This window comes from Homarus americanus, unplaced genomic scaffold, assembly GCF_018991925.1.
Source record: "Homarus americanus isolate GMGI-L3 unplaced genomic scaffold, GMGI_Hamer_2.0 scaffold27381, whole genome shotgun sequence".
Taxonomy (NCBI): domain Eukaryota; kingdom Metazoa; phylum Arthropoda; class Malacostraca; order Decapoda; family Nephropidae; genus Homarus; species Homarus americanus.
Window position 1 is genome coordinate 209 of NW_024730498.1, and position 16,157 is coordinate 16,365.

The window sequence follows — 16,157 nt, forward strand, 5'->3', positions numbered from 1 at the left end:
AAGCTTGCTCTACACACGCCACAGACTCCTCGTTTACTCCCGGTCTTCCAGTTCGTCGCTTGTCATTAACGGAACCAGTCTCTTTAAACTTCATCCATCTTGTAATTGAATTTCTATGCGGTGCTTCGTTTTTTTAATGAGCTGTTAAATTTCTATTGATGCCATTCAATATAGTGTTGGGACAGATTATCTGAAAAAAAAACTTTAGATTAAATAAATTTCTTGGTTATAGAAATACTTAAATAAATTACTTATCCAATGCATTTTACAGATTGGTTTTATCTTCTATAGAACCTAAGTTATTAAAGTTTGAAAATGTAACAGGATTTTAGGGACACCCTGTATATATATATATATATATATATATATATATATATATATATATATATATATATATATATATATATATATATATATATATATATATATATATATATATATATATATATATCTTGATAAAATCACACGGGAAAATGGAAACAACGGAGTACCTTAGCTTTCGTCTTTATTCAAGACATCTTCAGAGGCAACTGGATTACATGGACAGAGAGAGGCTTAAATATACAGGGTGACCTTAAAAACAGGAGGTCAGGTCATAATGATGACATCCACTAATCCACACACCAACACACACGTAGAGGAGCTTAAGAGAAGGGTGGTGACGTGACTAACCAGGTCAGGTCAGAAAAAAGGACCCACAAAATAACTATCCTACATCTAGATCAAAGGTTTTCAAAGCATTTTTAACCTTGGGCCACTGACAAATAAATTTATGTAACATATTATCAGTTTTGAACTGACCATCACTAAGGTTTATTGATTTTAATTCCTTAATCAAACCAGCTTCATCCAGAAGTCTTTCTGTGACGCAAGATGATTTGAATACTTCTAAGCTTTTTTCCCAAGCAATGGGGTGATTATTATTCCGTGTGATTTTATCAAGATTTATCTTATCCACGTTTTCATTGTGGATTTACATGATATATATATGGAGAGAGAGAGAGAGAGAGAGAGAGAGAGAGAGAGAGAGAGATAAATATCCAAAACTTGTTCTATCGATATCATTTACATATAATAATGCATTATTCATCCAGATATGAGCTTCGAGAACCCATAGATGAGAAGTGGGGGACTCCTGTCGGTGACGGAAACTGGACGGGGATCGTTGGCACCCTTCAGCACCAGCAGGCGGACTTCTCCCTCGACCTTACACTCACAGAGTCAAGGAGCCGCGTCATGGACTACTCCAGGGTCTATTATCAGGATCCTATTGTTATTGTGTCGCCAAAGCCTACTCCTCTTCCCCGGCACCTGGCACTCACCAGACCATTTGAAGGTGAGGCTTCGTTTTTACTTTGTCAAATCAAATGTATTCGTTATATTTTTTCTTTAGTGAATTATTGGCAGTTACACAATTTTGTCTTTTTGTAAATTCCTTCTCCCTCGAGGAATTATGTCATGTATTTAATGGTATTATTGATTCTTACCTTTTGTAGGAAAAGTAATATTCTGTGCTGTCCTTTTCTTTCTCTGTATAAGTAAGATAATTTTAAGTGGCAGGGATTTTCTGAAACAGCTATTTGTTTTTAGCTTATTGCCAAGTATCTGACCTGTTGACCATGCTTAGAACAGGTACTTGTTTTAATATAAAATTTGGCGATTACATTAGAATTACAAATGAATAATACGTGTAAGTTGTGGTGGTCATTGTTATATAATATATAAGTGCAATAACACACTATCATATATTACTCTGTGTAAGATTGTAGCATATCCTATCTGTTCCTGTGACTCTATCGCTTATAGAAGAAAACAGTTTAAGATAACGTTAATGAATAAGTCTAGGGGCAAATATTGCAATCTTTAATAGTGCTGCCTCGTTTATATCACCTCATTAAATATTTTGTTTCTGTTCAGGGGAACTTTGGTTGGTTGTTACTGTTTGTACATTCGTCCTCGGCATCATCTTGTGGCTGCTGCAGAAGATGTGGTCATGGGTGTCTGGTGACCGAAGCGCCAGTCTGGTGTCTACTCTCTTCGACAGCTGGGGGATGCTTCTTATGAAACCAATAACAGAGATTCCCTCTAACATGAATGGCCAGGTAAGAAAAATGTCACTGCTTGTTTATCATGTCCCGAATTTCAATAGAAAATATCAAAACCTGCAATTATGATTAACCCGACCTGATTATTAGGTAGAAGAGAAATAATTTTCATTAATACATATGAAATGGATTGTATTGTAAAACGACACCGATTCGTTGGATGTATATTTTGACCTAACTCTTCTTGAACTACTGTTGCAGGTGCTGGTAGGATGGTGGTTGCTGACGTGTGTGATCATCACCACAGCCTACCGTTCCTCCTTCATCGCCCACCTGTCCGTCCAGAGCAAATATCCACCTATTAACAACTTTCAGGACCTGCTCAACCGTGACGGCTGGTCTTGGGGTTCTAAGGCTTTGCTAGGAACTGTTTTTCTCTACTTCAACCAAAGTTCTGATCCTGATATACAAAACATATTTAGAAAAATGGAAGTTAGTGAGCCTGAACGTTCTGCTGTTAATCTTTATCAAGTCCTCACAAGCACACACTATCAAAGTGAATATTTCTGTAGTTTTTCACTGAGAGTACGAACATTTATAGCCCTAAAGGAAACTTTGTGCAAAGAAGATTGGCCTACTATGTCTCATTATCTTACTTGACCAAAGTCAAACTTTAAGATCCAATCAAACACGATACTCAAGTCACATTAATGTTCGGTATATTCCATTAAATTGTTGTAGATCTGTTTTTTTCTATTTTAACGATGGTTTGACCCATTGAGGATTTAGGTAAGTAAATTGTCCAAAGATAGTCTAAGCTTAAACCATTTTACTGAAGGATTTTAACCGAGAAATAATAAGGCATTTTAAGTTCCTAAATAAAGGATCATACTAATTTCATTCGTATGAATAGAGTCAAATTCCAATGCAAAATGCTGGAATGAGCTGAGTAATTTATTTTGAAATATGACTCTATAATATAAAGTAGTCTATGTGTTGCTCTTTAGACCTTGGCATGTTAAGGCATTGCTTTTTTTTAATTTGTTATGTCAGATTTCCTCGATAGAAGACTCGTTGAAGAGAGTCTTGGCTGGCGGGTTCTCCCTTATAGTGGTCAAAATACGTGTGAAAGTCCAAGCGGCTGAGATCTTCTTCGACCAGTATGGCAACTCACGCTACCAGTTGGCCAGGACAGAGTATCCCATTTTTGGTGGTAACGTCTGGGGCTTCCGGTGAGTTAACTAAGAACTGGGTGATAAAATTTGCATTACCAAGGTGACAATACACGCAAATTACATTCCTTACTTCCTTGATTAGTCGGCTTAAGATGCCTGACACTCCACACAGTCACGAATTAAGTTAGCATGAATCTTACTCCCCGTGTATTTAATAATAATCCCTTGGATGTATTGCAATATTTAATTCACTACCGGAAAGAAAACAGGTTTACGTACACACACACACACACACACACACACACAGTAAATAAGGATATTTGTCTGTTAAGGTTTAAAATATTTCTGACGTTTTTGCCAAATAGGGATTTTTTATTGCTGCAACTTACATGCAATTATTTCATATAATTAAACATAAGATAAAATTTGCACTGTTTGATTTGGTTAGGTCAGGTTATTTTGTAGGTGTATCCCTTTTCCCGTGTGATTTTATCAAGATTTATCTTATCCACGTTTTCATTGTGGATTTACATGATATATATATATATATATATATATATATATATATATATATATATATATATATATATATATATATATATATATATATATATATATATATATATATATATATATATATATATATATATATATATATATATATATATATATATATATATATATATATATATATATATATATATATATATATATATATATATATATATATATATATATATATATATATGCAAGTAAATCACTGTAGGTGCGCGTGATCTAGGTATATGTTGATAACACAAGGAAAGAAGAACATATGTGTAATTCACATCTTCAGTGCACAGACTAGCTGAAGATGAATTACACAAAGCTAGGAACTTGTGTTTTTCTTTCCTTGTGGTTATCATATATATATATATATATATATATATATATATATATATATATATATATATATATATATATATATATATATATATATATATATATATATATATATATATATATATATATATATATATATATGTATATATATATGAGACAAAACTCACAAGAAGATTACATATAGGTAGAATATTGATAGTATAAGAGTATAAAAGAGAGGAAGATTTTGGTAGCGTGGCCGTGATAGATATTTACACTGTCAGTACACTTATCGTATCTTATACGTCAATACACATCTATTACGTTCTTAAAGGCGACTTCTCAAACACTGCTTCGTTACAACTCTTTATTAATTACGAACATGACATGGACACATTAATAACACCTTCTATTGAAGTTACTAGGACATTATATTTACGTTACTAGGACATCATATTACGTTACTAGACACTCTGATTCTCGGACACGAACATGAAATGAATACACTTCCCACGTAGGTAACTCATCCCATGGAAAGCTCTGACAAACACTCACGTGACCTAGGGGAGGCCTAGCAGGTAGTCCTGGGTTGTCTCTATGGGAGACTGCTTAGCTGGGCGCCGGAGGGAAGTCTCGGTCCTGACCGGAGGCGACTGGAGGTGACCGGAGGCGGCTTGCCTCCGGCCCCTGACTTCTCTCGAGCAGGCCTGGTGGTGTAGTAGCTGGCCACCTTGTTACAAGACAACTCTCTCTCTGCCTCTGCCTGTGTGTCTCTCTGGCTCTGTCTCCGGGTATCTCTCTCTGCGAATTAGGTTATTGTATATTGGAAGAGAGTCAGCTGGTGCCTTCTTACATGTTTGTTGTGGTGACATGTCACATGGGAGTGGAGCCTGGCTGATTTATAATCCTTGGTCCACCGTGAGAGTTACCCTACACTTGACCCCCCTAATGTCGGGTCAAGACTGGCCCTCCTCTGCGGTGTAGGATATTGTGTATATTGGTAGAGAGTCGGCTGGTGCCTTCTTCCATGTTTGTTGGCCGTGTGACATGGGAAGGGGAGCTAGTTGATTTGTAACACCCTTGAGCATCCGCGGGGGATACCCTTACACTTGACCCCCCTAATGTCGGGTCAAGTCTGGCTTTCCTTGCGATGTAAGCTGTGGTCTGACAACCCATCACTACACCTCCCGCCAAGACCAAAGCTTTCATGCTCAGAGAACTGATGACACATTTAAAGTAGACAGTAACATCATGTGCAGTATCTAATATAGTCCCTGAGGCGATAATGCATCCTTACATTTTACAAATTATAACCCTAGAGATGTATGTTTTTCTACTGGCATAGTTTGATCTGACAAAGCTTACTATACCTCCCGCCAAGATTAAATCTTCTATGACAGGAGAAAAAAAATAAAATACTTACACAATAAGTGAACATAGATTGATCTAAAGATCCTTCATATCGAGCATAGTGTCCGAGGCAAACTTGCAAATCACATTCTACAAACAAAAACAGGTGTTGCATTCCCTAACCAGGCCGTGTCAAAATAATAATTCGTCCCACTCAGTAGTATGTCTACAACATTGCATTTGATAATACAAAACATTGATCAAATGAACTCATAGAAAAAGTGACTAATCTTTTTAAAAAAAACATTCTTTGTAGTACTTGTTAACAAAAATCAGAGAATTAAATACAAAATACAAAATGCTCCTGCTTCACATGTTAGGGTGTTATATCTTTTTATTACACATCAGCAACATCAACAACATCAGTACATTTGTTGAGTTCAGCATGGCTCAAGTCCTCCATCCAGCTGGTATCTGAAAATAAGGAATGCCGGCAGCACAGGCGGTAGTCGGTTGGTCCTTCTGATGATCCACCTTGTCATCGTCGACTTTCTTCTGATGTCAGCACAGCGTCTCTTGTCTTCACATAGCACGTTTTTCTTTCTTCAATACCGCACCTTGTAGGTCGTGTCACCACATCTGACTTCTTCTCACTTCCTCCTGGTTTCTATAATATTCCAGATGATTTTTCTGTTCACCTGCGCTTCCTCTACGTGTAGAGCATTTTCATATTCCAGATGAATTTTTCTGTTCATCTGCGTTTCTTTATACATCTTCATTTTCATATTCCAGACGATTTTTCTGTTCGTCTGTGTTTCTTTATACATCTTCGTTTTCCGTCATATTCCAGATGAATTTTTCTGCTCCATCTGCATTTCTTCTCTGCAACATCATCATTTTCAACATATTCCAGACGATTTTCTGTTCATCTGCCGTCGGCCCCCTCCGGCCGGGATGAAAGCCGGTCCACTGCTTGGGCTGTCGTCTCCTTAGATGACTGTAAGGCAGGTTCCGCGGACCAGGCCTCGCCCTCCGTACGTGAGTGTCGGCGAGACCAAAGACCGTCCTGTCTTACACCTTCCACAGTGGTGAATCCCTCCCTGGCTGGGCTCACCAGGGTTCGTTGTGTGGCACTTCATTCCACACTCCTTAACTTCCTAAAGTAGAAAAATATAAAAATCTTCTTAATCCTAGACCAGGTAGGACTTGAAAGAAGTGGGGTGGTGCGTGGCGGGTGTGGTGCTGCATTCATCACGCTGCATTCCTCACGCTGCTTCTTCTCTTCTTATATGTGCTGTGGTCGGATTCCGGCTAGCCATGGGGCGGTACTGTGTGTGACATTTGACAGAAACAATCCGAAAGGGATGATGGATTAGTTGGAAGTGTATCCGTAAAGAAAAACAAATATTTACTTTATACGTTACGTCAATGTTTGGCAACTATAGTTTCCGTCACGACAATATTCTCATTAGGCTGGGTCGGGGAGTGAAGCTCTGCTCACTACATTGAATATTATTTATCACTACGCGTCAAAGAGTACATTACAAATCATACTAGCATAAAAACACACTGAGTGAAGCTCTGTAATTATCGCAATATTAAGTAACACTAACCACCAATTTCGAAGCATAACTCACAGGACAAAACATTGGTGGTCACACGGGTGGGGCGAGAAACATTTGGGCATGATGCGCGCCTGGTGGGGTGAGGTGTAGAGTGGCGTAACCGGGACGGGGCGCGGGGCGGGGCGGAGCGGGGTAGGGCAGGGCGGAGCGAGGCGGGAACGGATGGGTACGGAGGGTGAGGTGAGGATTAGGACAAGGAGGAGGATGTAGGTTGTAAGACATGTTAAGTTATAACAGTTAGTATAGACACAACTTCTATCACTAAAACACAATGGGTACATTTAACACTGACCGACAATTAAAATGCACTTTGGATACTGAGAACTTCACAGAACGTGGGGAACCCTGAGAAATTATATTAAGCACTGAGCATATTCTGGGAGTATTTTGCTAGTAACAATTCGCGTATACCACAACGAGAGACATTGACTTGAGCTGTAAAGATGACACGCTAGGACACTTTTCACGCTACGACGCTACGACACAGGAATTACTTATTACCCAATTATAGACAATACTTAGACTGAATCAAATGAAGGATGAGACGAGCCAGGTGTTATGGCTAACCGAGGGAAGGCATGGGTTTACGTTAAGTACACTGTTACCAATAACAAGGGACGAGGAAGGCGTGAATTAACGTATATAGTTCGATGTCACCTATAACAAAACGCTATCTTGCAGGAACTCCTTATCACGCACTTTCGAACAATACTCAAACAACGAGTCAGGTGTTATGGCTAAAATGAGGGAGGGCATGGGTTTACGTTAAGTACACTGTTACCAATAACAAGGGACGAGGAAAGCGTGAATTACATATAGTTTGCTGCCACCAATATAATGACTAAGCGAGGAAGGAGAAGATTACATATAGGTAGAATATTGATAGTATAAGAGTATAAAAGAGAGGAAGCTTTTGGTAGCGTGGCCGTGATAGATATGTACACTGTCAGTACACTTATCGTATCTTATACGTCAATACACATCTATTACGTTCTTAAAGGCGACTTCTCAAACACTGCTTCGTTACAACTCTTTATTAATTACGAACATGACATGAACACATTAATAACACCTTCTATTGAAGTTACTAGGACATTATATTTACGTTACTAGGACATCATATTACGTTACTAGACACTCTGATTCTCGGACACGAACATGAAATGAATACACTTCCCACATAGGTAACTCATCCCATGGAAAGCTCTGACAAACACTCACGTGACCTAGGGGAGGCCTAGCAGGTAGTCCTGGGTTGTCTCTATGGGAGACTGCTTAGCTGGGCGCCGGAGGGAAGTCTCGGTCCTGACCGGAGGCGACTGGAGGTGACCGGAGGCGGCTTGCCTCCGGCCCCTGATTTCTCTCGAGCAGGCCTGGTGGTGTAGTAGCTGGCCACCTTGTTACAAGACAACTCTCTCTCTGCCTCTGCCTGTGTGTCTCTCTGGCTCTGTCTCCGGGTATCTCTCTCTGCGAATTAGGTTATTGTATATTGGAAGAGAGTCGGCTGGTGCCTTCTTACATGTTTGTTGTGGTGACATGTCACATGGAAGGGGAGCCTGGCTGATTTATAATCCTTGGTCCACCGTGAGAGTTACCCTACACTTGACCCCCCTAATGTCGGGTCAAGACTGACCCTCCTCTGCAGTGTAGGATATTGTGTATATTGGGAGAGAGTCGGCTGGTGCCTTTTTCCATGTTTGTTGGCCGTGTGACATGGGAAGGGGAGCTAGTTGATTTGTAACACCCTTGAGCATCCGCGGGGGATACCCTTACACTTGACCTCCCTAATGTCCGGTAAAGTCTGGCTTTCCTTGCGATGTAAGCTGTGGTCTGACAACCCATCACTACAATATATGTATATATATATATACAGTATATAAATATATATATATATATATATATATATATATATGTATATATATGTATATATATATATATATATATATATATATATATATATATATATATATATATATATATATATATATATATATATATATATATATATATATATATATATATATATATATATATATATATAATGTTGCATAGACAAGGAGCACCATTTACGAGTCAGATCAGCAAGATGAAGCAGCGACTGATCGAGGCGGGGCTTCTGAATCTGTGGCTGGACGACATCATAAAGATTCAAACTGAGTTGAAAAATGCAGACCGAAATACAGAGGAACTTACACTGAACAGTGAGGTAAGGAAAAATGTTGAGATATATACCTTTAATTTGTTAGACTTTTTCTTTTCATCCTTTAAGTTTTGTGAAATGTTTCGTATAATTGTATTACAGCTACCACCACTGTGACCTCACTATCACATCAGCCGTCGTCGTTGTAATAAACTGAGTGGTCACATATCTGTGTCACCTCTGCATAGAATGTTTATACATCTCACCACTAGTTACCACCAGTATATAGCCAGTGTGACCAGATCACGCCAGCAGTATAGTGACTGGTACAGTAAATTACTATTTAATCCTTTGAGTACTACCATTTTATTCCTTATTATCCAGACAAGGTATGGAAAGTACTGATTTGAGCTGTTAGCAATAGGTATGTTTAAGCAGCACCTCCACAACAAAGGGTTATATCTATAGTTAACTTTATCTTAATGAAAAAACAGATCAAAGAGTTATTAAATTAAAAGATTCCTTGCTTGTAAAGATGAGATTAAATGAATACTTAGATACATAGGCATATACGAAATTATTGACAAAAATCAATAATTAATACATTATTTAGAGATAATTTCGCATAAAACATACACACACTCAATAACTGCTTAACACATATCATAAGATGAGTCTAGTGTTAACTTCTCACTAGGCATTCACTTATTCATATGAATCGAAGAAGGTTTCAACAATAATTTCACCACTTCCAGTGAATTTATATCTTTCTATTGATAATCATAAAATATCAAACTTAGCTGAGCCTTAATCCTCGCTCCAAGTTGAATCTTGTGCACAGTTAAGACTCCTTTCCAATTAACTACTCAAAGTATAAATCTTCTACACACAGAAACAGCTCCACATATAAACAGCTGTACACATTATCAGCTACACCATTGAATTTTCTCCACACACAAACCTGAGAATATAATTATTATTTTCAGTTCCTATTTTACATAATAATATTCACTTTAAATTACTGATGTTCACTTTACACAAGAATCATTTAAGTAATTAATTAATACAAAGAAATAAACTTTAAATGGATCATATTAGATAATAAAGTAATTCTTTAATCTTTCCCTGCTGATTTAAAATAGAAAAACTATATGTCTTTCATATGTTTCACTGTTATAATGATGACTAATTTACTACAATTTTAATGAACTATCTAGGAATGTTAAGAAAAATGTAAGGAAAGCAAAGAGAGACTACGAAATCAGGATAGCAAGAGAATCCAAGGCGAATCCCAAGGGATTTTTCCAGGTATATAGGACAAAGGACAAGGACAAAGTTGGGCCCTTAAAGTCAGGGAGGGGGGAAGTGATCGATGACAGTGCAAAAATAAGCAAAGCATTGAACAGCTACTTTTTATCAGTTTTCATAGAAGAAATTCACGAGGAAATTCCAGAGGTGGAACTGATATTTAGGGGAAAGGAAGAAGAGAAATTAAAGAATATATTTATCAGAAAAGAGGATGTTCTCAAGAGGATAAATAAATTAAAGAAGACAGAATTCCCAAGGCCGGATGAAATTTTCCCTCGAGTCTTGAAAGAGTGTAGGGAACAGATGAGCGGACCACTCGTAAATTTATCTACAAAATCATTAGACACTGGAGTTGTGCCAGACTTGTGGAAACAGGCAAATGTAGTACCGATATTCAAAAAGGGAGACAGAGCATCAGCGTAAAATTACCGGCCGATCAGTTTGACGTCAGTAGTGGGGAAATTTCTTTAACCAATTATAGCAAATAGCATCCGATCGCATTTAGAGAAAAGCAAATTAATCTACGACTCTCAACATGGGTTTTCAAAGGGAAAATCTTGTCGAACAAATCTTCTAACGTTTTTTAGGAAAGCCTTCAAGGTAGTAGATAATGACGAAAATTACGATGTTATTTACTTAGACTTTAGCAAAGCATTTGACAGAGTACCACATCAGAAGCTTCTGAGAAAAGTTAAGGTTCATGGTATCGAGGGGAAAGTTTTATATTGGATAAAATCATTGCTCACCGATAGAATGGAGAGGGTCAGCGTAGATGGTGTTAACTGTGAGTGGGGCTGTGTAATCAGTGGGGTTCCCCAGGGGTCAGTACTAGGCCCACTCTTGTTCATAATCAAAATAAACGATTTAGATACTGGGATCAGCAATGACATAAGCAAGTTTGCTCATAACACCAAAATAGGGCGGCAGATTAATTCAGGGGAGGATGCAAATGCACTAAAGGAGGATTTAAATAAGCTGCAGGAGTGGTCAGAAAAATGGCAAATGAAATTCAACACCAGCAAGTGCAGCGTACCTAGAGAAGGCGACTTGTGAAAGAGACTTAGGGGTACTTGTAAGCCCGGACCTACGGCCTAGAAAACAGTGAGTTAATGTTCGAAATAAGGCAAACAGAGTATTAGGTTTTATATCTAGAAGTGTAAGTAATAAGAGTGCAGAGGTCTTATTGCAACTATATCTTGCGCTAGTCAGGCCGCACCTCGATTATGCGGTTCAGTTCTGGTGCCCTTATTATTGAATGGATATCAATTCACTGGAGTCGGTGCAGCGAAAAATGACGAAAATGATTCCGGGACTTGGAAACCTTCCATATCAAGATAGTTTAAAGAAACTAAACTTTGTAGTAAGTACTGGAACGCTGGAAAGTTTTTATAAGGATACTAGATAGATTCATGGATGATAGAGAGTGGTAGTAACTCTCGACAGGAGCTGCCATGCACAGGCCAACCGGCCTATTGCGGACTCCTTATTTTTTTATGTTGATATGTAATTATAATGACTCACTCATCCCAGCACAATCATGGCTCCAAGACTAAACCTGACAAGCCCCTCCACACTCAACCAATACACTCCAAATTCCCACATAATTTTTCTCAGTATCTCTCAATTATGAAGTAGTCAGTTATATCATCATGATCTACAGTCATTAACCTATCTTGCAATTAACATATATAAATATGTTACGTATTTACTGAGAAACTTATATATGTATTACAATAACATACAAAGTTTTAAGAAGATATTCACTTACTTTAATCAATTTACATTGAGCCAAAACATTCCATGACTTGCCTATCATTTAAAAACGAACATCAATCATTCCATTTTTTCATACAATACCTTAGATAATTCAGTAATCGAAGATAACCTAGATATTTAATGATTTCTCTAAACATTTGCGTACAAACTGAGATCTTCCCATGCTCTTTCTTTTCCCATTCTTTTTCTACTACACCATTTTATATCACTAAGTAAAATATATTTTAGAACAATACAAAATTCAGCTTTGTTATAATTAAAACAAAGTAATATATATATATATATATATATATATATATATATATATATATATATATATATATATATATATATATATATATATATATATATATATATATATATATATATATATATATATATATATATATATATATATATATATGTATATATATATATATATATATATATATATATATATATATATATATATATATATATATATATATATATAATATATATATATATATGTATATATATATATATAACTATATATATATATCTTTAATATATATATATATATATATATATATATGTATATATATATATATATATATATCTATATATATATATATATATATATATATATATATATATATATATATATATATATATATATATATATGCAAGTAAATCACTGTAGGTGCGCTTGATCCAGGTATATGCTGATAACCACAAGGAAAGAAAACACGAAGTTCCCAAGCGCTTTCGTGTAATTCACATCTTCAGGGGTGAGTACAGACTAAGGAGAAGTACATAACAAGGTATATATATATACAGAGGAGGGTGAGATCAAGTCCACAATGGTCAGGTATTAAGTAATGACCCTACTAATCTTCAAAAAAGCACCACAGCAGTCGGTAGTCAGGTCAGAGGGTAAGTCTGTACTCACCCCTGAAGATGTGAATTACACGAAAGCGCTTGGGAACTTCGTGTTTTCTTCTTTCCTTGTGGTTATCAGCATATACCTGGATCACGCGCACCTACAGTGATTTACTTGCATATATTTATATATATATATATATATATATATATATATATATATATATATATATATATATATATATATATATATATATATATATATATATATGTAACCGGTCGGAATTTACTGGACTTTAATTTCTCACTTGACTTGGGGTTTATTAAAGATTGTTAGATGGTAATGGCAGTGGAAGCGCCCCTTTGAGAAAAATCCCGAACCAGCACAAGAACACTTAAATCTACTAAACAAAATGAATTGTCCGTGACCCGTGGAAGGATAGCGTCTGTGACTGGGATGAATGAGACACACTGTAAAATTTAGACACTTATATTCCCTCCAACACTACAAACACAATCAAATAATGGTACACCAATATGCCCACCTCTTAACTTGAACTTAAAACACTACTCTGGGGAATAAAAGTTATACATGATATAGAAATTATTAGAAACTCAGGCAACAATAAATTTGAAGTATTAAGAAATGTTGCTTGCACACATGAAACAGGCCTTAAGGGCTTTCACAGAATAATATCCACCACTGCAGAAGTGGTATAAAAATAAGAAATTATTAATTCCACTATGAATAGGCCTTAAGGGCACTCAATATAATTATGTTACACCAACAGATGCACACCTCCTAACCTAACTTAAACACTACTCTGGGGAACAAAGGTTATATCAGAGATTGAAACTATAAAGAAATTTTAAATGCACACAGCATACATTAGTAACTGAAAAAATAGTATTAACTACACACAAAAATATTGTCACTATTATAAAGACGTTACTGAGTCCAATACCCGTGAACCATGCTCCCTAACCTAACACACACACAGATTCCACCTGCACTCCGTAGTCGTTTAAGGCACAACCAACAGGCACCCGTAGTTGAAGGCCCAAATCAGCTTTTCTCCACCTTGGAAAGTGTACCTTTAAACTCCACTGACTCTTGGTCCCAGTGTGGGACCCTGTATCACTCAGCTAGCTTCACTTTACCCCCAGTACATCCATAAAGCGGAAGGGAGTGAGCCAATCAGACCTTGTACAGTTGAGAGAAGCTTTAGCTTCCCGTTAGCAAGAGGGTTTCACTAAGCTGCTTGAAACATGTGGTATTGTGAGCCGAGGTAGAGGAGAGCTGATGACCCCAACGATCGTCCCGTCGTCAGCTGGGCACCCAGACGGCTAGATTCCCTCAAGAGATCCTTTGATACCCCGTTAAACGGTGACAGGCCTACACTGATCGGTCCAATGGCGACAATCGCCACCCTCAATCATCAACGGCAGTCTCAAACGGCAGTCAATCTCTCGCAGTCAAGTGGGTTCTGGCGGAAACCCTGAAATGAACTCACTGTTAGCTCTAGTTTACTTTATCACTGCCCTATCTAAACCCTGTCTGAGATTGAATGAGACTTACTTGTTATACTGCAATAGCGCAGCACAGGTGACTAGACCACGTGACTATTTCTGTGGACGGACGCGCAGGGATGTCCTGTAGGTCCAATCGCTTTCACGTGACTGAGGACCAGCCAGCGTTGCGTCTCTCCAAGGCGCTAGCTTAGGCCTACGTGACATATTTTCCGCCTAACTAATAACTCCTTGGGACACCCGTGACATTATTCAGACTGATAAACGATCTATAATAATTTCAAATTCAATAATAGTCCCTTAACTTCATGAATCGCATCATTATTAATTCGGCAAATTACATTTAATATCACTTAGGCCTAGTTCCACAATCTCTCGCTATGTGCAGGGAGCGCTCTCTTCCCTCCGACGACCTTGAAAGCTCAGTATCGCCAATGGCGCGGTGTTTGAAATTACTCTGAAATTTCTGAATATTACATATATATATATATATATATATATATATATATATATATATATATATATATATATATATATATATATGTGTGTGTGTGTGTGTGTGTGTGTGTGTGCTGTAACGAGGTTGAATTGATTTTACAGTCTTATATGATTTATCCAAAAACTGAATTTTGTATTGATGTAAAATATATTTTACTTTGTAACCAAACCTAACCTAACCTACCACCTTCTGCTTAGGGTTGGTACATTGCACGAACTCTAAGAAGAAGCTGTAAAAATACTTGCATTAATTCAGTGGTAGGGTTTCATTGAACTTTGCAGTCGATATTATATATTTGACAATAAATTCTCATTGATACTTTAATAATAAATCGGCAACTGTAAGACCTTAAACAATCCTTTATACAGAATTATATAGGAAACAAGGAAGTGTTCACTGTAAACACTGGGAACAAATATTATACTAAGTGTCTTTATAGGAAAGAGTAAATGAGCTGTAATATAGGTATAGATTCAAATTACTATAGGCAACTTAGTAAATTTGTAGTTCTCTGTTGTCCAAGGACGGAATGTATGACAAGGAACTCTTCTGGTGAGTATCATAACAGACAAGTTACCTATAGTCAAGCTAAAGTTACTTGGTATACTATAATTATACATGAAGGTCGATGAATAACTTGTATAATAAGAAAATATGCCTATCTCTAATCCGAAAATAACTAAGATAATTCTTATGCAGGAGAACTCGAATCAGGTGGTGCTGGGGCTGGACCACCTGCAGGGCGGCTTCTACCTGCTGCTGTTGGGCTGCTTCCTCGCCTTCCTCGCCTTTGTAGCAGAGATCATAACTCAGTGTTGACTCAATTATCAAGATTCATATTTGGTTGCAGATAATGAATCAATAATAGGTACAATAAATCAAATGCTTATTTGATGAAGCTACATAAAATCAGTGTAGATTTTCCCCTTAAGTCTCAAGAGCCCTGGAAAAGTCCCTTTACATATGCGTTGCACATAGTCTCTCGTGAAATAAATGTTTTCCTGACAT

At 37.0% G+C, this 16,157-nt stretch overlaps 1 protein-coding gene across 1 annotated transcript; it reads left to right on the plus strand.

Moving 5' to 3' along the window:
- Positions 1-1,094: 1,094 nt before the first annotated feature.
- LOC121866998 (glutamate receptor ionotropic, delta-2-like) lies at positions 1,095-16,149 on the plus strand (the record flags this gene model as incomplete). The annotated part of the gene is made up of 6 exons (XM_042366754.1): positions 1,095-1,336; positions 1,918-2,102; positions 2,307-2,537; positions 3,099-3,277; positions 9,109-9,262; positions 15,849-16,149. Coding segments are annotated over 6 exons (1,111 nt in total), but the record flags the coding sequence as incomplete, so codon positions are not given.
- Positions 16,150-16,157: the final 8 nt, after the last annotated feature.